At 41.1% G+C, this 27,488-nt stretch overlaps 1 protein-coding gene across 3 annotated transcripts; it reads right to left on the bottom strand.

Annotated features, from left to right (window-relative positions):
- Positions 1–27,488, bottom strand: LOC134038827 (long-chain fatty acid transport protein 6). Of its 3 annotated transcripts, none has more exons than XM_062484434.1 (10): positions 27,377–27,488; positions 23,028–23,231; positions 21,799–21,957; positions 12,397–12,521; positions 11,896–12,090; positions 8,407–8,497; positions 7,996–8,194; positions 3,711–3,808; positions 2,445–2,575; positions 1–1,644 (listed from the first exon to the last, which is right to left on the bottom strand). In XM_062484434.1, the coding sequence occupies exons 1-10, from the start codon at positions 27,477–27,479 to the stop codon at positions 1,468–1,470; spliced, it is 1,482 nt and encodes a 493-aa protein (XP_062340418.1). In that variant the 5' UTR covers positions 27,480–27,488; the 3' UTR covers positions 1–1,467. The 3 variants fall into 3 exon arrangements, with proteins under 3 accessions (XP_062340418.1, XP_062340416.1, XP_062340417.1); XM_062484432.1 differs by lacking the exon at positions 27,377–27,488 and adding an exon at positions 23,836–24,578; XM_062484433.1 differs by lacking the exon at positions 27,377–27,488 and adding an exon at positions 24,161–24,576.

Genomic DNA, 27,488 nt, shown 5'->3' with positions numbered 1-27,488 from the left:
GGCACTGAGCACTTGTTTTAATGTAGACAAGCAAAAAGTAGGTTTCTGTAGGCTAAAGGGTCGCAACGGACAAATGAGCACACATACATCCACAAAAAAAGGTTTCACACACACAACACATCTTGTCTAGCATACCGTATTTTTGGGAAATAAAGCTGCGGTTTATTCGCCTGGCTCTGCCCTCCTACGTACTTCTGCTAAATTTTCATTTTGCTTCTGTACTGCGTCTGGGCTTGACGTATATTGGTCAGATGTCTCCGGTAAACTTCCCTGGCCTAAATACGTCCCCTGCAAACATTTATCATATTCTCATGTAGGCCTATATGTCAGTGCATGTAAACCAGCAGATACTGTTTTAAAAGAAATTCCTTCATTAAAATAATGCATCATGTCAGTTTGTTTGATTTGAAATGGTCATTTCACACTAGCATTTAATTATCGCGGAAGAATGAGAATGCCATTGGCTGCTTCAAGTCAGCCGGGCTGCAGGCGGCTACAGGCGACGCTGGCGCTGCATGAAGTTGAACGTACCTTTTGGTGGGGTGCGGTTTATAGAAAATGCGGCTTATTTTCAGAAAAAATACGGTATGCATATTTTACCTGTAGCCAATCTATTTTCAATGACTGCCAACCTTTTAAATGAAAGTGTTAATTTCAAGAAAGATGTTTCGTGGCAAAGAAGATCATTGGTTAAATTAAATTGAAAGGTGTCTTTTTCATAGTTGAAATGGACTTCACTTATATCGCACGTTTTCTACCTTAACGAGACTTTTTGGTGTGTAATTTTCACACACACACACACACACACACACACACACACACACACACACACACACACACACACACACACACACACACACACACACACACACACAATCAATGGCAGCAAGGACATAGTCCATATCTAGAATTGGAATGTTTATGCTTGTTGACATGGGTGCAGTCTATAGGGTTAGAACATGTAGCTTAGATTTAAGTTGAATAGATATGTCAGTATGTCAGATGAAAACAGGAAAAGCAACTACAAGTCTTCAAACAAATACTGTAAACAGTTGCATATTATGCAACATCCAGAGATTTCTAATAGTGATTAATATACAATTATATGTGTAAACACAAGCCCTGATATGAGGATGATAACCAGGTTACAACCGTGACATTGTAATCATTACCATTGTAATCTTATCATTTACTGGTTTTAACTGACAGATCCTGAAAATAAGATACGAGTGCTCAAAAGGACACCCTCAGACAGTGCTCCATCTGAAATTACAAGATTACTACTTTAAGGAGTGTTTTAAAAGGTGACAGTTGAAAATTATGACAGCATTAAGAAATGGTCAAATACAGCACAACCTCCATCCGTTTAGATCTGTCTTGAACGAATATCTATCAAATTTGCATTTAAAAATGCACTTCTATGTTTCTGCTGCAGTCACTGTCAGATAGTTCAAAAATTCTACAATTTTAGATGCGGATCTTTCCAGAGATAATGTTGTTATACAGAGATGGAGTAAGGCATATGTAGTCTTTCTGCAAGAGGTCCAGGAAGTATAGGGGCTCGTGGACTGCCTCAGGACTGAAGCCTTCCTGAACCAGCTTCCCCTTCTGCTGTTTGAATGTCTCTGTCACATCTATGGCCATCTTTGGGTTGGCATTAGGAAAAAGGATGTAAAGGCGAGAAAAAAAAGAGAGACAGAGAGAATTAGAGAATACAACAGTCATCGAAGTGCCTTTCAGATTGAATGTATTTTCAGTAAATGCACTCATCTCAGATTTTCTTGGATTTATATTTTTATTACTGTAGCCCGTAGTTTTGATCATTATAGTACCATACAGCATATTTCAGCGTCATTTTCACAATGTACTTTGTCAAATTGTCTGGTACATTTCAGTTCTACATAGAGTCTGGCCTCGCTCTATTGACAAGCGTTGACTTCCTTGTAGGCAGGTACTCTGTTGAAGTTTACTATTGTGAACTATTGGATCTGCCCAGAGCCACTCTGATCTGCCATAACCAATCGCTAGCGTTCGCCTTAGCCAATTCCTTCACCACTACTGTAACAGAGCTAGCTGCCGTAGCTGGAAAATCAAACTTCCCGAACCCCGTGGGGAGGAGGGCCACAACATCATGTCCACCAACAAAACTCAGCAAAACTTGTTCTTGCTCTGGCTTTAGCTTATGGATATTCTGCAGCGTTGCCACAATGGACCGAATGGCTTCGCTCGCATCTTTCTCCGCCGCCATTACGGAACTACAACACAAACTAGCGCACAACATCAACGTTATCGTTCTCAGCCACTGCCTCTGTTCGCTGATTGGCCGGTAGAAAATTAACCGGAGACATCTGACTTGCGTACCTCATGGCCAGACCTAGTACAGAAGCAAAATCAAAATTGAGCGGAAGTACGTAGGAGGGCAGAGCCAGGCTACATTGTCTCACCTGTATCCGTAGAAACCAGGGCCAGGAATACGGAGGGAGACTTTGAACCAAAAGACTGTAGATTTTTTTACCATCCAGATCCTGGTCTGGCTTTAAAACCAAAGCTGCCATTCCAGCTCTCCCCTCATATCCTGTGAGGGAAAACAGTAAAAAAAAAAAAAAGTATGTTGTGTTATTATACATTCACATGGGGAGACCGGGGATGTAAGTAACACCTTTTGTCTGAGCGACAGTAACTGATTGGTTGTTCAGGGTTATCAAACATTGATGTGTGTCTACTATACAATCACAGATTATGTGAGTTAATGTCAAATACAAAGACTTCGGTTGTTACAACCTACCCCACTACTTGGGTGACTTGTAACACTAGCTAGGGATAAATGTACCAATGAGAGAAAAAATTCTGAAATAACATACAAACAATTCAATGTATGCAAGAACTGTATTGAAGAATTATTATTAAACAGTTTTGAATAAAGTGAATAATTTTAAGTGACCAAAAACACATGCAGATGGCTGACTGTGGACCCGACGTACACACTTCACCCACACTTCTTAGTTTGTGTTTCATGGACACAATACAGAAATTTGTTTTATAAGATGTGTCAGAATCCTCTTGGTCACTGGGCTTAGTCTTTTGCTTCTTTGCTTTGTTTTCTCTTTTTTGGCCCATTCCATACAGCAGGTGTATTAATATATCGAAAGAACCATTGCAACTATCTCCACCCCAAGCACCCATTACATAACTAATTGTAAAAAAATGGGTTTAAAGTTAGCATGTATGCAAAGCATCATATTAAACTAGAAAAACTATTACCTTTGGTAATGTAAGTCAAAACATATCTATAATACAATGAACGCTAAGCAAAAATAATCATGATCTTTTTTTGTTTTTTTTACCTTCTTTCCTGAAAATGATTTTTTTTATTATTGTAACATTCACAATGCTATTCACAGAGACATGCCACTTCTCATGTGAGCTTAAAAGGAAAATAGTATAGGAGTGTACAATGTTGATTTAATCACTCCTCCTTTTCTTATTGGTCAAACAGATAGTGTTACAACTAACCCGGTGTTACTCCCTGTTCATTCCGGTTCCCTGTTATATTGATTATGAATTTGGGGTTACAAACATTGATAGCAGTATTTGTAACTCATGGAAACATGCTGCATAAATGAATACAAAATCTTATTAATGCACTGCCTTCCATAGTAATCAGTCACATAATCAGATTATAAATTACATCACAGGAACAAGGACCTGACCTGGCACATTGACACCATAGACATTGACTTCCTGTAGGAATTCCAGACTTCCTAGAATTTCTGAAACCTCTGTTGTGGCGACATTTTCTCCTTTCCACCTAAAGTAAAGGTAAAATGGAGATTAACAACTTACTTCAAAATAACATTTAAGAGTTGAACTGGCTACAGCAGTGCATGCAACTGTAGATCATCAAGCCTTTTCTCCCTGTGCTCAGTCAGCTCCAGGTAAATTGACGATCGGCTAATATTCCCTTTTGTGCTTGTGCCCAGTTCGTACCCGCCAGCAGTTCGAGGCAACTTTTCTTGACCAAAACAAAAAAATTGAGTGCTAGTCCAGACTTTACGAATCGTTCACCACCACCCGTGTCTTCGGATCAATGTTTCGTTCTTCTGCCAACCGAGTCTTCGGATCAATGATTCGTTCATCTGCCAGGTATGAGTCTTTGGATAATTTTTCACGTGACCTGCATAGCCTCAGAAGAGGAAACAAAAAGTAGGCTATTTGTTTACCTCATTCATTTTCGCGTGACTAGGTTTAGTAAGACGTGAATGATATTCGTTCACAAGTGATAATTATAGGTTTTGTTATTTTAACTTTTCTCGGCCACGAGAAAATGAACGAATCGCTCTCTGAGACTACTCATTACTACCGAGTCATACTAATGATTCGTTCATTTTGAACGAATCATTAGTGATGTGTCGTTCACGAACGACACATCACAAGCACGTAGCCTGTGTGGCCTTCCTGTGTGGCCCTGTGCAGTTCTCTGTGGTGTCCCCGTACCCTCGGCAGACGCATTTGATATTGAAGTATCATAAAAAAAAATTCTAGTCAGAATATGAGTCTGATACCGCTCCGTTGGGCTGTGAGTATGGGGCGTGTTTCAACCTAACCCGGAAAAAAATGCCTCTTCACTCAATTGGATAGACCTACAACCAATCAGAGCAACGTAGTATGTTGTTTGTTGAAAACGAATTCAACCCAAGCGCTCTTTGGTGATGTGGTTGATTACGTTACCGTTGATCATCTGTCCATCATCGTATAAAGCCCGCCCTGACAATTTGATTGGTCCGAACAGCTCTTGTTCGGACATAGTTTTTCCCCAACTTCCCGACCCAATTTTTTTGTGGGCGAGCTAAGTTTGTCTGGCACCCAAGCTAAGCCAGCATTTCATCCATAATGGAAACCGTTTGAAATAAGATGAGTCAATGTTATGCCAGCAGTCAGCACTGCTCACATGGCCGCATCGGTGTTGTCGTGGAGTCTGCTTGACTTTAATCAAAGAAAGCGGTGCACTTTATAGGAATATTTTATTTAACATACCACTCATAAGAGAATCATTTTCAACATTCAACTGCACACAGTGTTGTGTGAGACGCGGTACTGCACTCCCATGGATTCTGAAATGGACACCTGCCAAATCAGAACTTTGCACCGTGCCCGGTTCTCGAGATATTTGTGGGAAACTTGTTGCCCTAAAATCCTATTTTAAAATCACAGACAGACACACACACACACACACACACACAGATTCCTGGCATTATTAGATGGATTCAGTGACGGCTGGTGGTGATATTAGCCTGGTCCTAACCAGACCCTCGTACATTTCATTTGTACGGAGGGTCTGGGATCGCTCCATTGACAAGCGTTAACTTCCTTGAAGGCGGGTACTCTGTTGAAGTTTAAAACTATTGGATCTGCCCAGAGCCACTCTGATCTGCCATAACCAATCGCTAGCGTTCGCCTTAGCCAACTCCTTCACCACTACTGTAACGGAGCTAGCTGCCATAGCTGGAAAATCAAACTTTTCCCGAACCCTGTGGGGAGCTCCGGTCAGCCGCCTCAACAATGGAGGCCCGGAACATGGCCCATTCGGACTCCATGTCCCCGGACCCCCCGAGACATGGTCGAAGCTCTCCCGGAGGTGGGAGTTGAAGCTCCTTCTGACAGGGGATTCTGCCAGCCGTTCCCAGCAGACCCTCACATTACGTTTGGGCCTGCCAGGCCTGACCAGCGTCTTCCCCCACCATCGTAGCCAACTCACCACCAGGTGGTGATCAGTTGACAGCTCCGCCCCTCTCCTCACCCGAGTGTCCAAGACATTCGGCCTCAGATCCGACGACACGACTACAAAGTCTATCATAAAACTGAGACCTCGGGTGTCCTGGTGCCAAGTGCACATATGGACACCCTTATGCTTGAACATGGTGTTCGTTATGGACAAGCCGTGTCTAGCACAGAAGACCAACAACAAAACACCGCTCGGATACAGATCGGGGGGGCCGTTCCTCCCAATCACTCCCCTCCAGGTCTCACTGTCATTGCCCACATGAGCATTGAAGTCCCCCAGGAGGACGAGGGCATCTCCGGGAGGAGCGCTTTCCAGCACCCCCCCTCAGAGACTCCAAAAAGGGTGGGTACTCTGCGCTGCCGTTTGGTGCGTAAGCACAAACAACAGTGAGGACCCGTCCCCCCACCCAAAGGCGGAGGGAGGCTACCTTCTCGTCCACCGGGGTGAACCCCAACGTACAGGCGCAGAACCGAAGGGAAACAAGTATTCCCACCCCAGCTCTACGCCTCTCACCGAGGGCAACTCCAGAGTGGAAGAGAGTCCAGCCCCTCTCTAGGAGACTGGTTACGGAGCCGATGCTGTGCGTCGAGGCGAGGCCGACTATATCTAGCCGGAACCTCTCTACCACGCGCACCAGCTCCGGCTCCGGCTCCTTTCCCGCCAGCGAGTTGACGTTCCACGTCCCTAGAGCTAGCTTCTGCAGCCCAGGATGGGACCGCCAAGGCCGCCCGTCTCACACTGCACCCGACCCCTATGAACCCTCCTGCGGATGGTGAGCCCACTGGAAGGGGGTCCCACGTTGTGTCTTCTGGCTGTGCCCGGCCGGGCCCCATGGGAAAAGGCCCGGCCACCAGGCGCTCGCCATCAAGCCCCACCCCCGGGCCTGGCTCCAGGGTGGGGCCCCGGTGACCCGCTTCCGGGCAGGGGCAACTGGGAACCATTGTTCGTTTTCTTCATGGTAGGTTTTTGAGCCACGCTTTGTCTGGTCCTTCACCTGGAACCTGTTTGCCTTGGGTGACCCTACCAGGGGCATAAAGCCCCCGACAACATAGCTTCCAGGATCACTAGGACACGCAAACCCCTCCACTGTGGTAAGGTGGTGACTCAGGGAGGGGAATCCCATAAAGCCCCCCAGTTTAACCCCCTTCAACAATCATGGAATCACAGAAGAAGCGCGGTGGGAGCGAAAGGCAGATCCACTTGTCAGAGGGGGACTCTGAGTTGTTTGTCTAATTAGAAGTGCAGCACGTATAGTTGACAGATAGACATTCCTCTACAAATTTTTGCGTTCCTTATGTCATTCGGAATTGTTTTATGAATGGACAGAAAACACAGGGGGAGGGGGGGTTATTCTCTTGGCTACAGTTTAGTGCCACCTAGCCAACTTGGATTACGCTCAAACCGAACAACAGCCAAAGGGCCTGGAGGTCCTGGAAGGCAAATACGAGGGGAGTTGAGGAGGGAGAGAACGGATAGGGGGGGAGGATTTTCAATTAAGATTTTCTTTAACTGGAAGAGTGGGGAACTACTGCTAGCTACTGGCTATACTCGGATAGTAGCATATGCATGACTACAATTGAGAAGGCAATCAGTCACACGATTGAACGGTTGAACGGAGCGCAGCAAATGATTTAGGACAATCTCAGAAGGGACATGCAATAAAAGAGCTTGGGCTGAAAAAGACATGAAAATAAAACTGAACCACTTAATAACTGTCCTCATAAACTGGTTAGAGGATATAGAGGATTAGATATGGATGGATATGTGCTCATGGTTTATTTAACTTTTTGTGCCAAACTCTTGAAACGTTGATAAAAGCTAGAAGAGATACAGTACACTATCTGAAATGTATGTAGCCTACATTTACATACATTGAGGATATTTGGAAGGAGTCTTTTGTGTGGAGGATTTCAAAATGATGACCATGTGACATCATACACATTATACAGTTTCACTGAACATGTTGAATTCAAATGAACTGTGCACTACAGTAACTAAAATCAGCTGTTATGGGTGTCATTGCTTGTCGGTATTGCTTCTTCCCCCACTTGTCCATTCCCTGGTTTGAGCTTGAGTCCCCTTACTTACAAAACACAACTAAAGTCTCCGAAACATCACTACGCCAATGAAAATCTAGCATTCAATAGTGACGATGGGCAGTATTTAGACTGAGAATTGAGTTGACTTAATTCAACTTATCTGTACAGCTTTACCTAAATGTGTCTCCAATACGATCGCGGAAGTAGACAAAATCTTGGTGGTCCTGGAGCATGAGGTCCCCAGTGTTGAAGTATATGTCTCCCTCCCTGAACACATCTCTCAGGAGCTTCTTCTCTGACTGCAACTCATTCCCAGCGTAGCCCAGAAAGGGGTTCAAGGCCGACACGGGGGAAACCAGGATGCCTGTCTCCCCTATGGATCCGCGTACATAGGTAATCCCGTTAAAAGACAAGGATATAGATGTAGATCCAAAGAATTGTGCACACAAACACAAGGCATTTATCAACTAAATATAGATGCACAGGGTCATGCAAACACAGGCCTGACAAGGCACACATTATATACATACAATTTATGTGCATTCAGAAACACACTGTTCAACAATGATAATTAATTCCTGTCACCTTTGTTTGCTTTTGTACATCTTCCAGTGTTTGTTCGTGTCGGCTCAAACAGTTGTGGGTTAAATTTCAAGAGTTCAAAGGGCATATTCAGCTGCAAGACAATGGGGCAAGATAGTCAGATATTGTTGGTGATAGCGTGGCAACAGATAAGGGTTGCTTTTTAGGTATAAAACAGTCCTAGAAGTGCAGTTCAGTCTCTGGCAGTTTCAGTCTGTAGGTCAAGGTCACTAGCTCAAAACAAATGCCCTTCATTCTTTCACCTAAAAAAACATTATTTTCAACATTGCTGTGCTAGCTATGTGTCACAAAACACAATTTTTCGGAAATAAAGCCGCGACAATTTTTTTCTTGTGGTGGTGCGGCTTATATTTCAATGCGGCTTATAGCGCGTTTTTATAACAAAACAATTGTGTACAGCTTGTATGAGACTTTTGATAAGCTAGCCGACAGCTAACACTACATATAGTACAGGCTAGCCTGGCTTTACAGGCTTGTCAAACGTACCAAACCCAGATTTGACAGCTAGCGTTTATAGCCACTATATGTTTATAGAAAAATATCTAAAATTGGGTTGAAGTTACCTCACTAGGGAGAGATCACTGGCCGCTTGTAGTCAATTCAGGCTAGTAGTCTGTGCCGATGCTAGAATCATAGTGAGTTTACTGGTGGCCCGTCGGTCACATGCTAGCTAGGTATTTCCCCTTGAACAGTAGAAACACTTTTTTTGTGAATGCTATTTAAATATTAGTTAATTCCCGGGCAATAGAAAACATACATTACGCACTTTCTTAGCCTGCTTACCGAAATAAAGTAAAGTGTTTTGAATATTTTATTGTCAACCACATTTTCGCTAGTCATTGAACGTTGATAAAATAAATTCATTGGATGTAATTGCTAACAAACATGAACTATAAATGAAATGTTTATAACATTTATAAAATACACGAAACACTATTTCTGGACATAGCCTACTATTCACAACCAAAGTTTGTTTCACAGCGGCATGCTGTAAGATCGCCTACTCGTGCATTGCTTGGTATCATTGTTCCCATATCAAGTGTGGCCTCTATTCCCGTGCGGTTTATACTCATATTTACAAACACGAAGCTCCCATTCTGATGGGGTGCGGCTTATAGAAAATTTGGCTTATTTTCCGAAAAATACAGTAGTAATAAAGTGGAACAATAAACCACAGATTGAATCATGATGAGTTATTTAGTGTAAATATTAATTGCATTAACATTGTCCTACTATCAGTAGCGGAGCCAGAGGGGTGTCCGGGGTGGCACTGGACACCCCTGACATCTGATTGGCCATCCCGGGTGCCACCCCAAAATGTAATTGATGCTGATTGACATCTCATTTGACCTCTTGTTGAAAGAAGCATTTATTTTGCTGCATTGCGGTGCATTATTCAAATCGAAGAGAGACGTTTGTTGCGAGATACAGAAGAATAACAACAGACAGCTGAATAGAAAATATTTCCACAGCTCCACAAGCTCTTTTCGCGATTGAAAAAGGCATAATATTTGAAGTAAGTTTTAAGATTTGCATTGGGTTTAAGTTTCCTGAACATTTTTTTACGAATGTTGATTAGCCTACAGTAGCTGTGTAAGTTAATGTTAGAACTTCGACTCCAATAACAGACAGACTGAGACAGTCAGTAGGCTTGTACTCCGATTTTACAGTTTTCTTGCGATCTCTACAGACCGTGCAGCTAATTTAATGCTCAACACTTTAACGGGGCTTATTACTTGAAAGAGGAATTATTTAGGCTACTGTCTTGTCTCAGATACACTATCAGGGCTTGGAAATACAGTGACTTGCTAAAGTAGGCAAATGACTAATTGAACATAACATTTCATAATAATTTCAGTTAATCAAACAGCTGCAAGACGCAGTGAAATGTTATAGGCTAGCTAGCTCTAGCAAAATAACGCTAGCATCGCTAACAACATTACTAATTCAACTTTGGTAGTGTAACCGAGCTCTTTGTAAGTTCGTTTTATATCTAATTGTATATGATCCTGTGGACAAAAAGACACGGACGCGGTTCCTTTTCATAACGTATTTTACCACTGCTCTTCTTGACATCGCTATTCGAACAGCCTTCACTGATTTCACAAATGCGTTCAGCATCAAGCCTACGGCAACTCCCGAGGGACTAAACACCCTTGTCCGTTGTCACATAAAAAAGGTCTGCTACAGTAGGCTATCCTCAGGATTTGCAAGTTAGCTAAACTTATACTATAATTTTGTAGACATAACAATGGATTCTGCCACTAAATGAGTGACTTGGCTTAATTTCTGGACATACAATCCACAACCTATACTCGTGCATTGCTCTTGGTACCCAGAATGCCCTGCGGCAAGCTGAAAAGCTACTAAGTTAAGGGCATTACCTTAGTTAAATAAGCATTGTTTGGAGTTCTATAGTCGTGTTAGTTCTGTTTTGAAATGTGTAATGCTATGGTCTTTAGATCATTTGAGTGTTCACCCTAATTGGGAATGTTGTCTAGTTAGATGGCAAGTAATCAATCGTGGGCAGTGGTCCGCTCAACGTTAATCGGCGCAACGGAAACGTTGTTCGCTTTCAAAGTGCGTTTTATAGTCCAGTGCGGTTTATACTCCGATTTACAAACACAAAGTGCTCATTCTGGGGGGGTGCGCCTCATACACGATGCGGCTTATTTTCCGAAAAATACGGTAATCAGATAGACGAGAGATCTGTTCCCAATTTAGCCTAACATTGTGTTTACATCTGTGTTAGTAGGTATAATAAATAATACCTGCACTGTGTACTAGCTTGTACACTGACATTCTAAAATTATACATCCAAAGGGTTTCTTATCACACAGATTTAATTTGGTCTTGTTTAGGCCAATTCCAAAACTTTTCTTTGCTATTAGTTAACATAATATATATGAACATAAATATTATACTGTAAATTTGTAATGTGGTTGGGCACCAAGTTATTTATATTTTTCAAGTCCATTTCTGCTTGATTTCTGCTACCTGTCAAGTCAAATTGCAGTGTTTTTTGGGGTGCGTAAATTCACTTTGTTTTGTAAATAAACTATGCACTGTGTTATTTCTGTAACACAGAAATGCTATTATAAGTCCCTGGTGCTTGAGCTTTTTTTCCTAAAAATATTTTGGATGTTCCAGCACTTATAGACCCAGATTATACTGTATATATTAATGAAAACAGTGACCCAAGACTCTGGACCCCCTGAAGTAGCCTTGGCCACCCCATGTATAAAACTCTAGTTCTGCCACTGCCTACTATAGCCTACTGTAGCTTTGTTGTCACATTTTAAAACTAGTCCAAAACATAAAAATAATACATGATGTGGTGAAACTCCATATCATCCTAGTCCAAGTGTATACGTGGATGGTTTTGTGTGTCTTGAATATTTGCGTCCAGGAAAAACAGTTTTCAAGCCTCCAAGCTAATTAAATAAAAAAACAAATGACTCCCCATCTGACCTTGTTGAAATAGCTGGCCCGTCCGATGGGCCCAATTTCACTTGTATAGTTGACAAAGCCGATGCTGGCTTCTGTGAGACCATAGGCCTCCCGAATGTTGATTTTACCAAAGCGTCTGGCAAACTCTTTCCACACATCTGGCCTGAGGCCACTCCCTGCTGCTACACGCACGTCATGGGTTCTCTCCTCAGGAACCTGTAGAAATATGTAAATGGTAAAATAAAAATCTACTGTAAGTATAACTGTTAAATATAACACAAGTGTAAGTATCTGTGTCATAAATGCTTGTATGATGTATTTTATATGTAAAATAGACCCAATACGTTTTTACAACACCTACAACTTGCATTTCTGACAGACATCTACTGCATAAGCGCACTAGTTACAACACGTTTCTGCCCATATGAAATAGCTTAGATGAGGACATTAGGAATTGAAATAACAAAACGTCTGATAGGAAATGTAAAGAGCTGAATTAAAATGATCAGGATCATTTCTTACCACAGGCTGATTAACTAGGTAGCGACAAAGCTCCCCAATGTATTGAAATACTGTGATGTTGTGTTTTACACAGTCCTTCCAAAAGTGACTGGCTGAAAACTTCTTTTTCAGTACACATGTGGCACCTGTGACCCAAAAACACAAAATAAGAGAGCTTCAAGCAGGAAGACAGTAGTAGTTTAAGAATGTTTATTGAGAATACACATATTGATCTTGGCGATATGGTTCTGCTTGCACCGGCTCTCCGCCGAGACACCATCTCAATATTGTGGCAGAGAGCTTGATACACATTCCCCCCAAAGTAGGGGCACACAGAACCAAGGGTGGAGGCCGGGGAGGTGAAGGTAGGAAGAGAACAGCGCTGAACATGCTGTCGGGCTGAGCAATGACGGAGTGTGGGTGAGTACCTGGTCTTAAGTATACCACCCTGGCTGTCAGGTTGCATTACGTGACAGTGATGCTGAATGACGTTTGCGAGTCTCTGAGTCCCCTGCATGAACCAGCTCCGCCCGATAAAACATGCATCAGTCATAATACATTGCTAAAAGTCTTTAAACCCCCAATATTATATTAGATTAGATTCAACTTTATTGTCATTGCACAAAGTACAAGTACTGAGACAACGAAATATTGTTAGCATCTAACCAGAAATGCAAAACTAAAAACTGAAAAGTGCAGAGTATGTGCAAGTGGTAATACATAGATACATAAGATGAATATGATGATACAAGATATCTATATAAATAGTATAAATATGAATATACTATAAGTAAATTATAGTATATTCTGAACTATAGAACTGTACAGTAGTTATAAGGTGTGTGGTGGTCCAGGCCAGTGCATACTTAATATAAAACATTGTCATAATGCTCCTCTACATTACAATATAAATGACCAGTCATAACTTCTAAACCAATTGTATGGTTTCTTGGAACAATTTGGGAGGGCCATGGAAATGAGATGTTATGACAAAAAGGCCATCCAGGGTCATTTTGGTTTTACTACAGACAAATCTTTGAAAAACCATTCGGGACGGGTCCCCTTCCTGGAAATGTGTGATCTTTGTCAGGTTCCTTTGTGTCTGTTATATTATTGGTACTAAAACTATTCTGTGGGAAACGCATTCAAGTGGGAAGTGGCTAGAATAACTTGAGTATGTCAAAGAAAGTTTAAGTTAAACACTAGAGACATCTAAAACAGTAGCTCCTGAATTGTGCTTTTGGTGTTGACTTCCTTTGGGAATTTGGCTCTGAGTTTGGCCACGCAAACAAATAGTAGATTTTTCAGAAGTTAAGAGCTGGCTGGCAGGCAACACAATAATCAATTAAAATTTGTCTTGGAAGTCTTTGGGACAAAGCGTACAGTAGTGTATTAAGTACATCTGTCTATGGGTGTGTGCAGCCACTTCCTTTGGGCCAGAACAAACCATCAACTATTTTTACAACCTGTTCACACAGCTTGTTGTTTCAGAAAGTTGGGAGGACAAAGTAATTCAAAGTTTGAGAACATGAACATCCCATTTACTGGGTGCCTGAACAAGTCATCAGCTTTTTCTGTACATTTTAAGATTCCAGTGGGAATGGAACCAATGTCCATAGGTGATACGTGCTATAGTTGCTGAGCCATATTCAACTAAAGCAGCATTCAGTTCTTCTGCTCTACATGTCTGGAACAAGGTCCCTGAAAGCTGCAGGTCTGCTGAGACCCTCAGCTCCTTTAAATCCAGATTGAAGACTTTACTGTTCGCTGTTGCCTTTAATTGAACCAGATTCAAGTTTAGCAATTTCTGCATCTCACTCCTGCATTTTATTTCTTAAACTGCACTGCAACTTTTATTGGTGGCCAAGCCGCCAAGCAGCTTTTCTTATTATTGGGTGTGCTCACGCCTTCGGCGAGCACAACCATTGTTCTCTCACATATATATTATTCTTTTTATTCTTTTCCCACCCCTAAGGATCCCTCAATATTTGCGCTACATAGACAACGCCAGTGTCAAAAGGTCTGTGTTGTTTGCAATTGCGTTGCTTGTATTTGTATTTAAGTTCCGTTGCACGGTTTAAGTTGAAATTAAGTTTTTGTGGCGAAAAGTGCCTTTTGTCGCCAAAGGGAATCAGTGCAAGCCCAACGTCACAACGTCAGCACACGTTAGCAACGACGCATAACTTCGACGTGCATAGATGTAGTAAGCATAGATATAGCCTATATAAAGGGTAGATGTCTCGTCCGCGTTGCCGGCCAACGGAGTCGAACGTCCGCACATGGCGGCCATCTTGCTACAGTCAACTCGCTCACCCATAACATTGTGTTGGTGCTAAATGTACTTTTTAAATGACCATAACTTGCTCAATTTTCAACCGATTTTGAAACGGTTTGGTTTGTTATCAACGTCAGAGATGTCGTTATGCCACTGCATACTTATGAACAGTGGTGGGCTACTAGCTTAACTACATTTGTCAGTAGCTTGGCGGTAACGTCGCTATTTACAAAACCAAGTAACTTTTCAGTAGCTAAGCTCTTTTATTGATCAAGTAGCGCAGTAGCGTCCTCGAAAGCTAATTTCTCCTGGACATTTCTGATGTTCATACATAAGGTTGGTGGATTATTGTGTTGACAAAGCACTGAAAAAGCATCTCACATATCCCGTTCTGCAGTTCACGTTACAACCGATTTCACGAGAACTGAGTATGGCGAGGGCTGTCATCGTCTCATCTCCACTCACACAGCGCCTGCGCGGCCAGTCTGACTAGATAACAGCAATTGTGTATTAGCATTGTGGATTAGGCTATTGTTCAATAAATAAATCTAAACATATTTTAGCCTTTATCTGACTGACAATTGTGTTGATCACTAAAATTGCATTGATTTGGTATGCAGTTTGTTTAACTGAAAGTAGCTACTAATGTATCAAGCTACTTTTGACAGATTTTTGTAATTTAGCTTGCTACATTTTTATGAGTGGTAGCTTCTGATTTATTGTAGAGTAGCTAGTAGCTTAGCTCACTACACATATCAAGTAGCTTGCCCATCACTGCTTATGAATAATGACGTTTTTGTTGTTGTTTTAAGAATAGAAGTATGCAGTGGCATAACGACATCTCTGACGTTGATAACAAACCAAACCGTCAAAAACGGTTGAAAATTGAGCAAATTATGGTCATTTAAAAAGTACATGTAGCACCAACACAACAGGTGCGTTCGACATGGACTGCGGCTGCATGAAACGACCGGCGAGAGTAGCCGCTTGCAGTCGGGGAGGAGTTGAAAACGGCTCTGTAAAGTCGGACATTCCAGCTTCTCGTGGTTTGCTGCGTTGACGTCAGTCATGGCCGATCAAGCGCTGTTTGCTTACTTTACTTTATTTATAATTAAACTTAGTTTTTCCGTTAGTGAAGAGGTGGACTAAAACCCTTTCTTCAACACATTTTTTATTCAATTAAACAGTTTGGTCCGGATTTGAGCGTTGGCGAAACTGAATGTGTCAGAATAATTACAAAACACGCGTTAAAGTTGTCGTGTGTGAGTCTGGCCAATCATGAAATAGCTGTGTCGTCATTAGAACCAAGCCCCCACCCCTCGGCTTGAAGCAACGGCCCCGGTGGATGTAGGTGGTATTGCATTTCTTGTTAGACTTCCGGCTCTTCCGGTCGTTTTCATTCTATTAACTCCAGTCAACATTTACATTGGGTACATTTACAACTATCTCCCCCAATAATTTTAGTTCGATTCTCGAACCTGGCTCATACTACTAGCTTTTTCATAAAATAATTTTTCCTGATCTTTGCTAAATTTGAAACCAATCCGAAATGGGTAAACTAGCACCCCATTTATTGCTTACGCCAATAAAAGTTGCCTGCAAATGTGCTCGCGGATACTAACAGGGCACATTGGCCGATAGCCGATTTACCTTGAGCTGAATGAGCCATATTGAATGAGTACAGTGAGAAATGGCTTGAGTTGCCTGCCCTGTTGTAGCAAGTTTAGCAAATGGTTGTCACACATACATGAAATGTTGTTAATATAGTTTATTCCCGTTATTTAAAAACAGATTTTTCTGTCAACGTTTTTACGTTCATGACATGATGGCAAATATTACATTATGTTAAGCGTGAGCATAGATTGTTGACATGTCTATCTGGAGCAAAGATTAATACTTTAACTGATAACCACAATAAGAAATGATATAAATATGATTAGTCTTGCCTTCAGAAGCTTTTGTTAAACACACCCATTATTCTTTTTTTTTAAATCGTGTCATCAAGCCAGACTGCTTTTGTGGGACAATGAAGGTCCTCAGTGACTGTTTCACCCCCACTTATATTTGATGGAAACGTCTTGTTTATAGGCCTAGTTCTGTTAATATGCCCCTTTCAAAGGCAAATGTTAAATAAAGTATATTTTAGACACACTTCTCAAGCTTTTATTTATTACATTATTTCCAAGTCTTAGATCACGTTATATCCATTAATAGGTGTTTGGTTTTGTAGAACATATAAAACACAGGCCACATTTCTACACTGATATGTAAATTGAAGGCAGTGTGATTTTCGTGGCATTTCGTTTGAAAATACAGTTGACAGTAAGCTATGGTAAGTCTGCATTATGGAAGATTTCTGTTACCAAAATAACTATTGAGCTTTCTTTGCCTGGCGAGAACAACGACGGAGCTAGGTGTTCATGTTAACAGTTTTATTTAATCCGATACAATGCGTTGGAAATCATACTCAAATCACAAGAAAAAAAGCAACATTGTGATGAGTTCCATCTAGAATAGCCCTATGTATCCCTATAGCCTATTTCTAACAACCAAGTGAAAGGAATACTATACAATGACAGCATATATTTACGTAAAGTTTGCATGCCTTAGCTCACACACTCGCAACCATATAAATCTATGCTCGCCACTGGCTGTCGCAAAGTATGACGTGTACAGCTAGTTGCAAGCGTGCACGAGGTCTCGGAGCTTGGGGAAAAAAAGAGCCACTGGCTGTTTATCAATCCGAAGAACGCTGAGAATGCAAGTACATTCTTTTGAAGAACGTTCTTGCAAGCGTCCTTGCGAGAATGGTCTTGCAAGTCCGCAAGGACTTCTGGGAAATCAGAAGCGTTCTCGCTGGTCAAGTCACCATCCAATGCATCCTTGATAAAAGGGGCGGATCAGGAACATTTCCGGGTATTTTTGGGTTCTTGGTGACTTGTGTTCTTTGGATTGGAACTGTACTTAGGCAATGAAAGATGACGTCAAACGAGTTCGCAAGAACGGAAAAAAACGTGGATGGATAAACAGCCACAGTTTAAAGCTAGACCGGAAGAGTCGGAAGTGGAAAGATGGCGCGGTCCAGTTTCGCGCTCTCGCTTGCCTCACTGCGCCACAGAGCACTTTTCATAGAAATAAATGGGGACGCCATCTTGGAAGACAAAAGTTGCTTCCTCTAGTTATATTAACTCTATGATTAGAACCCTTGCAGTTGCTCTTGAGAAAATGCGCTCGGCTACACAGCCGGCAGTTCTCGAATCGATCTCACGGTACTTTGATGGCTACGTCACAGTGACCTAGCCTCTGCGCCGTCTCAAGTCGGACAAAAAGTCTAACCAGAATTCACTGTTTCAAGTCAGCCGCCTGCAGCCGGCTGCAGCGCTGCATGAAGTCAGTTCATGTCGAATGCACCTAATGTTATGGGTGAGCGACTTGACTGTAGCAAGATGGCCGCCATGTGCGGATGTTCTGGACTCCGCCGTAAAGCATCTAGTCTTTATATATATATATATCTATGGTAGTAAGACTGTTGCGCACAGTACTGGCAGCATCATACATTTAAGTAATTCAAGACTTGCATGTACAGTAAGTAATTTCACATTAAATAATGTATTTAAACTCAAGCTTGTGTGGTGTGTCGCTGTCTTCAATGCCACAGCCTAAACTTGTCAAAAGAAACGTTTTTCATTTCCGGTGCATTCAAACAATCCCCTTAAGTTTGGCTAGCAACAGCAGCTAGGCTAGTTTGCTCGTAGCACAATTTACCGAGGTCAGCTTCTCCACCGTGCAGGGCTCTAGTCTAAGATCAAATGGTCGTATTTGGCATTGTTACTGACAATGATCGCCTCCAGCAAACTTCTTTTGAATTAGCCATTTCCCCCTAAATAAATGTCAAGCTTATTTACGTTTTTTGGGGGAATATTTTCAGTTATCAGATGGTACTGTTTCAATCGCGATTCCATCTAATACTGCCGGTGACAACGTTGTTACTTAAAATAGCTTGTTTCAAAGGTTGTTCTTAATGAATGAATATCACTACTGTACAAGGGAAAAACTTAAGGTGACGTTTAAGTCATATAGGTTAGGTTCATTCTACATTTAGTCATTTAGCAGACGCCCGTATCCAGAGCGACATACAGTAAGTAGGTACAGGGACATGCTGTACCTACTTACTGTAGGTACAGCATTTCACTTTTTGTATTTTGAATTGTACATGAGCAGCAACAAATGTAGGCTATGCTTTTAAATCGATGCAATCTTCATAAATAATAAGTAGGCATTTTTATATAAAATATACAGAAATATCAGTTGTAAAAATTACAGTTAATAAACGGACCCATCTGCAACCGATGCAAGCAAGCACACCCTACAATTTCCCCAGAAATTGTACCCTCTCTAGTTATTATTATTATTATTATTATTATTACACATCTGTCATGGGAGTCTATGGCAGCCCCAACCACATGGTCAGAAGTTGTGAAATTTGGCACACTCTTTGGGACCAGTCCCCTCATCAATTTCACCAGGTTTCATGTCTCCCATTCCAACCATCTAGTGCCACCAATGGGTCAAAGTTGGTGTGTTTACACATGTTACTTTTGAACCATTTGCCGCATTTTCCAACATGAGGTATCGTTGGATTCCCTGGATCAAGACGAGTTCAACGCACTATATGACATCATACCATTTTGAATGTAAAGGAAAAGCATTTTTCGCTACTCCTCCTACAATTCTTGTTGAATCTTCTTCAAAATTGCCACAGATGATCTTCAGACCAAGCCTCACAAAAGTTTCCCCTGGAGCTTTGATTTTCGCAACCATTTGTTAGTTACAGCCAATCAAATTGATGTGGCTGAATTGATGTGGCCGCCATTTTGAATATAAAGTTTTTTCGCTACCTCTCCTCTAAGGTTTGTCCAATCTTCACCAAATTTGGCACAGATTATCTTCAGACCAAGCCTCACAAAAGACATCACATGTTTTTTGATTATCTAAAACTTTTGACTGGAACAGCCAATCAGTCGTCAACCAAGCCACCATAAAAGAAGTGAGGTCATATCTCAGCACCTCTTTACTGCATTGACACCAAATTTGGTATAAGGACTAGGGACCCTGTTCTAAAGAGGTCCAAAATAGGTCATGCCATTTCACCTCTAGGTGGCGCTGCAACATTTTGCACCATTTTTCTTCAGATCAAGCCTCACAAACGTTTTCACATGGTTTTTGATTTTCAAAACAGTTTTTCCGGTAAAGCTGATCAAAGTCGGCGAAGCCGCCAACAAGAAGTGAGATCATATCTCAGGAAATATTTGCTGAATTGACCTCAAACTTGGTACAGGTGCTCGGGACCCTGTTCCAAAGAGGACCACAAAAGGTTGTGTCATCTAACCGCTAGGGGGCAATCCCGTGTCTGACACATGTTAACTTGTGATACCAGATGAATTGATGCGGCCGCCATTTTACGTTTTATAAAAAGTTTTTTCCCTATTCCTCCAACAAAATGTTCCAATATTCACAAAATTTGGCACAGATTATCTTCAAACCACAATCACATTGACATGTCAAAATACTGAATTACAGCTGTTTAAACTTGGGCCAAATCTGACAACCGCTTGCCAGTTGAAAAACTGCTTATATTTTTACACAGTAATTTCCAGCACTGAGAATAGCTCACTAGGATAAATTGGTGTCCTGGCAAGGGCAACGTAAGAAGTTCAAATCCAACCAAAGCCAACGAGCCTGCCATGTCACTGGTTCTGTTTAGCGAGACTGTAAGCCACAGCAAAGGAAGCCAGGTACAACTAGGGATGGGTATCGAGAACCTGTTCTTGTTTAGAACCGGTTCCCAGTGAACCGATTACTTGGAATCATCAGCCAAATTCTTTAACGATTCTGCTAACGGTTCTCTGTGCCGTTGCGCATGCGCGAACTTTTATTGTTTATTCAGACTGCAGCAAACATGGCAACTAGGCAGAAGCGTTCTAAAGTTTGGTTGTATTTCACTCAACAACGCCACTTGTAGGGCGTGTAAAACTTATTTCGTCGAAGGGAGGAAATGCCACAAATATGAAGAAGCATTTGAACACACAGCATGGAATGAAGTTACTGGAATGTCATGTGTTCAATGCATGCAGCAGCGCAGCTAACGTTCGCGCTTCATCTCTAACTATCCAAGTTAGAGCTAAACTCCTCAAAAGTGATCACAACCACACACAAAGCAATTTGCCTTTATTGTGTGTAGTCGATCAAGTTATCTTCTGTCCCGTCTTTTGAAGCATACATTTTTGCTCCGACATTCGTCTCCCATTATTGATTACTTCACGTTAATTATCGGAGGGCGTGTGTTATCAGCAAACGTTTGCGTTGTCGTGTTAACCCAATATTAAACTGAGCGACACTGTCATATTATATGATTTGACCTTGGCTGAAAATGGAAGATTCTATAGCTAAGCTAGCGTAGCTATAACTGACATAGCTTAGCTATAGAATCTTCCATTTTCAGCCAAGGTCAAATAGAAGTGTAGAAGAAGAGCAACGACAAAATGTAAATGTGTATGTATACATACTGTATATGGTGTGTAGCATTATAGAAAATTATATAAAAGAAAATTAATGTAAATAAACCGGTTTGTGCTCTTTTTCCCCCCCTTGACCAATAAGAATCGAATCGATAAGCAGGAATTGATACGGAATCAGAATTGTTCAAATCTTATCAATACTCATCCCTAGGTACCACGCAGTCGCTAGCTACCTGTAGTCTAGCTGTATATCGTCATGGCAATCCTCACACAAACTATCAAAATTATTTTAGATTTTCGAAACGGTTTGATCGGTACAGCCAATCAAAATCTGCGGCAAAGCCGGCAAACAGGAAATTGGGTCGTATCTCAGCAAATCTTTGATGGATTAAAAGCTGAATTTACTCAAAACCCTGTTCTGAGGATGTCTAAAATGTTTTTTGTTCATTTTACCTGCTTTAGAGTCTTGTCCACCGCTGAATTAATTGTCAAAGTAAAATGCATATAATCCATGTATGGAACAATCACTATTTTGACTTTACTAATCCAACATTTATGCAGGCACTGTAGGAGTGTATAGTTAATGCGTGAATTCATACACATTGCAATCAAGTAAACAGTCGATCTTACCGAGTTCGATGCATCCACCAATCCCCAGCAATGATGCGGTCATGTGGTAGAGAGGTAGAGGAATGTAGATGTTGTCATCAGACCTGGCTCCACATAGTCGTAGAAATGACATGCACATAGCGGCTTTGAGATGTCCCACTCGGGCTGCCTTAGGAAGTCCTGGAACAGATAACAGGACTGGTCACTGAAAATAATGGGTCTTTTTTTTTTTTTTTTTATCAATATGATAACAGCTTTAGTTATTATTTGTTGAACAATTTTTTTGAGTTCATGTGATCCAAATATGACTGAAACATGTCTGTTATATCACACTTTCATATCACATTGAAATAAAAACGGATTAATTGCTTACAAAAAAGGTACCGATGTGGAAAATCTGGATAGATAAAAATAAGTCAAACATGACCAGTGAATTTGTGAGGCTGGGATGTCTCCTTCAAATGTCCTGCAAAACAATTGCCATCCAAATGCTCACAAAAGTCTTTCACCTAATACTCCATAATAAGCTCAGAGTTCAGCACATTTTTGGAAGTGGCCTGACTTACAAGGTGTGGGTTTTACTGTTATACAAAGTAATGGTGGATTGGCAGCCATTTATGTACATTTAGTATAAATTCAGCAGCCCTTAAATAAAAAAAATAAAAAAAAGTTTTATATTAATCTGAAACACATTTCCCCACAGTAAAAAGTAGATTGTTTTAGACACTGCAAATTACAACTTTCGCTGGGACCCTTGTTGGCTGGGGAAACGCCTCTTGTGCAACTTATATTGGTGTTGAACAAAGTATTTAAAGTGGTTTAAAGCCAGTTTAAAATATATGGGTAAAATCAAGTCAGTGATTTCTGTTTAAATTGATGTGTTGGTTACCTTTCCGATGAGATAGAAAAATGCATGTGTGGGCTAGCTGTATTTTTTGGCTATTTTGAGGTAGTTTGATCTGTTGGCTTCTATTTTACACTGTATCTGTGGCATTTGTTGTGAGGGCTTTTCCATTCAGCTGGCAGTTTTATCATGCTATCAATTAAGTGGTTTATGCTACAATGAGTATACATGACAAACATAAGGATCTATAAAATCTATTTTACTTTACAATCTATGCCTTTATATCTCAGCCAATGAATCATCCCAATCCATCATGCATTCCTTCATTTTAAATTTGGGATTTTACAGCTATTTACCCAAATTATGCTTGTAAAAAAGGTAATGCAACAATATTAAAATACTATACCTGTAGTTCCTGAGGTAAAGATAAACAAGAAGTTAGACATGAGGTCAACTTTAGGACGGTTGGGTAAAGGGTCAGACGAGGTTTGCTCCACCTTGTCCAGTAATGTGTTGACCGACAGATGAGGTGAGCTGGCATCAGACACCCATACCTTGATATCATTCTCTTCAAGGGTGGGCAAAATGTTGTCAAGAGAACTGACCAAATCTGGGAGAAAGGAATACAGGTAATGAAAAAGTTGTTTGCTCAAAGTATATTTTTCTAGACTGGGGCTTGGCATCACACTGTGCTATTGGGTACGTCAGCCTATAACATCCTTCAATGCATACATTTAGCTTCAATGTTTAAAAAGGAACTTTGGTCACTTATGATAATAAATCTGAAAATAGGATCTAATCTTGAAGATTACATAGTAGCCTAATCATGGTATGTGCTTTGCCAAACAAGATCTTGTTTTGTTATCAAAATGGGATTCTTCAGCACTACTCCTATCATGTGTTATCATGTCAATAGAATACATCATCCAATAACCTGCAGGTTAAGAACCTAAAATACTGTTAAAGTGTCAGGTCAGACACAAAGCACTTTTGTTCAAGGTTGAATTAACCAGATCAAGGTGCTCTTCTACACAGCATAAGAAAAATAATGAATCTGTTATTAAGTTATGCTACATTGACTTGATTCAGTATGTCCTAAATTTGAGTGTCAAGGGACTTTGTTGGAAAAGGAAAATGTGAATGTTACAGATCTACATGAATAGGCTACCAAGCTTTTCTTATTGACAGCCCTGACAAATTTGCATGTGCAATACCTGCGCCAACGACGAGTGATTTCGCTCCACAGATTTGAATGCAGTGGAGAAGTGATTTTGACTTGATGTTGAAGTTGAGAAACGCAACTTCGCAGCCCAGTTTGGATAGTCCGAACCACACACAGATAAAATCAGGCTCGTTGCTCATCAAAAGTGCAACTATATCGCCTTGCTTCAAATTACCCACAGTCTTAAATACTGTAGCAAATTGGTTACTTCTTTTATCAACATCCTGGTACGTGAGAGTCTGATTTTCGAATACTACGAAAGGCTTGTCAGAAGTCTTCTTTGCCTGATTGAGAAAGCAGTCGATGTAAGTAATTACCCCTCTTTGCATGCGAGACATCAACGCCTTTCCGACCTTCCGAAGTTTCAGGTAATAAATCAAATCCTCCCAAAAGAATCGGTAAAACATCCGTTGGTATATCAGAAGGGAGAAGAGTCCTGCACCAAATGTACTTAATATCCATGTTATCATCTTTTGGCTACGCAAAAGGGCGTGACTTTGCTCTGCTCTGGTGTGCTCTGTAACGAATGTGAGCTTGTGAACTTTCAGAGATCTTTACCCTAAAGATTTAAATGCCTCATGTGAACGTTGTAACGCGCATGTCCAAGGAGCAAAATATTATGCCGAGATATTGTGCAATTTTACGGCGAGCAGGATAACAGCTAGGCCATCAGTTGTCCATTAAATCACATTGGATTGTTAGGATGACGATAAAAAATATCAGTACTTCTTAGAATGATACAAATCTCGAAATTGAAAAAGGCATAATATTTGAAGTAAGTTTTAAGGTTTGCATTGGGTTTAGGTTTCCTGATTTTTTTTTACGAATGTTGATTAGCTGTGTAAGTTCAGATCCTGCAGCCGCAGGATGATAGAATACACCATATTAGTTGATAAATTTGAATAAAAAACCATGTTATTAAGATTTTACTACATTAATTGTAGACTACGGTGAACATTTGTGAAGTTGTAGACTTTATTTATTTTTTTACTCACGTGACAACGCGAGTTGTCACACGTTGCACGCAACACACACGCGTGCAGATATAGCCTACCGAGAGAGAACCCCCAAGTCGATTTCTAAATTCAAGGAGATGGACGACATAAAATACATTCTCGAAGTTGAAAAGCACAGGGAGTTGTATGACCCCCAGCACAAATATGACAAGGACAACGTAGATAAGGATCAATGCTGGGATATAGCCAATGCCATGTTTATGTACCATGTCAGCGTAAAGGAAAGCTAAAAGTCCATCTGGTGTGAACAGCTTTTGCTCAGTCGTAGCAGATCGCGGCGCGTCCAGGCGCTTCGCAGCCAGTGTGTCCCAGGCGTAACGGCGAAACGTAATTGTTTCAAGTTTCAAATCTTTTATTGTCAGATGCACACAACAACACAAGGTCAGAACATAGATTACATCTATGATAAGCTACAATATAATAAACCTCCTAAATATACAAAATAATATACAATACAGTATATTACATTTACATTTAGTCATTTGGCAGACGCTTTTATCCAGAGCGACTTACAGTAAGTACAGGGATATTCCCCCGAGGCAAGTAAGGTGAAGTGCCTTGCCCAAGGACACAACGTCATTTGGCACGGCCGGGACTCGAACTGTTGTCCAGTCTGCATGTGCGAGACCGAATGCTTTGGTATCGCCTGCCACAAGGCAACGGGGCAAAAAGACTGAAGGATGGGTGGTAACAGTCTCTTAGAATCCTGCCAGCTTTCCTGAGGCATCGTGTGTGTCCTGTAGGGCTGGGAGCTTCCTGCCAATTATGAACTCAGCAGACCTGACTACACTACGTAGGGCCTTATGGTCCCTGTCTGTGCAGCTCCCATACCACACTGTGATGCAACCAGTCAGTATTCTCTCTATAGTGCATCTGTAAAAGTTAGTGAGGATGACTGAGTCCATGCCAAATTTCTTCAGTCTCCTCAGGAAGAAAAGCGGTTTCCGGGCCGCTTTAACGACATTGGCAGAATAAAAAAAAAAACTATTACAAACCAAATTTACAAATCTCCATCACCACTAGTTTAACATTGTAGAGAGGTAAGAACAACAAAAAACATAATCAGGACATATTTATTTTGGACATGTTAAGATATTTTTTTAAATCTCGACTATATATGAAATAATGTTATCATCTTCGTAGGCCCTATAATGACTTAACACCACTTCTGCCAGCAGTTTTCAGTTTCCTTACAAGTAAACCGTGAACTGGTCCAGGATGGATTCCCTGTTAAAAAGAAAATGGATGTCATTACTACGCACGTTATAAAATGCAAAACCATGACTTTTGATAGTTTGCAGAAAGCTTGTGTTGGATATAGGCGTGGTACTGCACTGAAACAACAGGCAACCAAATGGTTGCATATCTCTTTCCCAGCCACACAGGAATAGTAGAAGTTGCTGATGACAGGATGGTTATCGTCAGCTTCAAATGAAACATTCTGTACATCAATATCTACAATTTATGATTAGGCCTACAATACAAACTAACATTTGCTTAAACTGAACAAGCTACAACCGTACCACCAATTAACACGAACAGCTTTGTCCCCTGTCCATTCTGAACAGGTACAGTAATCTGCAGAAAGTGTGTACTTCATGGACAAGTAACACTGCGCCCTGACAGTGACTGTCTACCAACTCGGATACTATTGTACAAAACAGTATTAGGCTATATCACAACACAGTATCACATCGGAATAAAAAGGCATCTTTAACTGTTGGTGTTTTTGCATTTTTTTACATTATGAATTTAATTACGCTTAATGAAATAAAAATACGTAATCGTCCCGTATTTGAGAATACAATTGCGCCTCCCGTATTGAATCAATACGGGACGGGGTTTGGCCCGTATTTTCCGAGTTGTCTTCAATGCAGCATCCCATGCAAATCATCCCACCCGCATTCTGTGAAGACTACTCCTATTCTGCTCCTGATTGGGTAATACTCGCTGCCATGGTTGGTTTGATTGGTTTGTTTTAGGTTTACGGCCAATCAGAGTCAAAGGAGGGCGGGTCTCTTGGCGGAGAGTCGATTTGAAAGAATGGTGGAGGCAGCTCGAGATCACCCCTCTCGAGATCTAGCCTGTCGACTCCCTTTAAGACCCATTGTACCGAATTTGGTAGCAGTTCCACCAGAGTTCCACTGGTGGTGATCAAGAGCGAGTGCAAAATGAATGGGAGTCTATGGAGCTAAATGGCTAAATTTGTCTCTTTCGTCTGATTGTCGTTGAGAAATGTCAGATTGGATTGGAATTTTTTTGCATGTTCAACATGGATTATAGGTTGAAAGTTGAATGAACGAGTGCTTATGTCCTTTCGATTTCTTACAGGGTGAGTCGTTGTTGCCCATAACACGCTAGCATTCTGCTAATGAATGCTGATTGGTTAGTGAAGGACTGACAAAGACCAGAGATCCCGCTTGATGGCATCCGAAGGGGAACCAAAATGTCAGAGCATTAACAACATTAGCAAGCCAAAACTCTTTTTAGCATGCGTATTGACAGGGAGAGCCTAACCTGTCAGCTGTGTTGTCGATGCCTCGAGAGAACAAAGGAAGTGACCAGAGCTTGCCGTAAAGCAGTATCTTTGGTCGTACAATGTGTAAAATGTCATTGACATTTTAAAAGG

The sequence above is a fragment of the Osmerus eperlanus genome, chromosome 18 (genome assembly GCF_963692335.1).
Source record: "Osmerus eperlanus chromosome 18, fOsmEpe2.1, whole genome shotgun sequence".
Classification (NCBI taxonomy): Eukaryota; Metazoa; Chordata; class Actinopteri; order Osmeriformes; family Osmeridae; genus Osmerus; species Osmerus eperlanus.
Note: the sequence above shows the minus strand (reverse complement) of the source record. Positions and strands in the feature narration are given on the sequence as shown.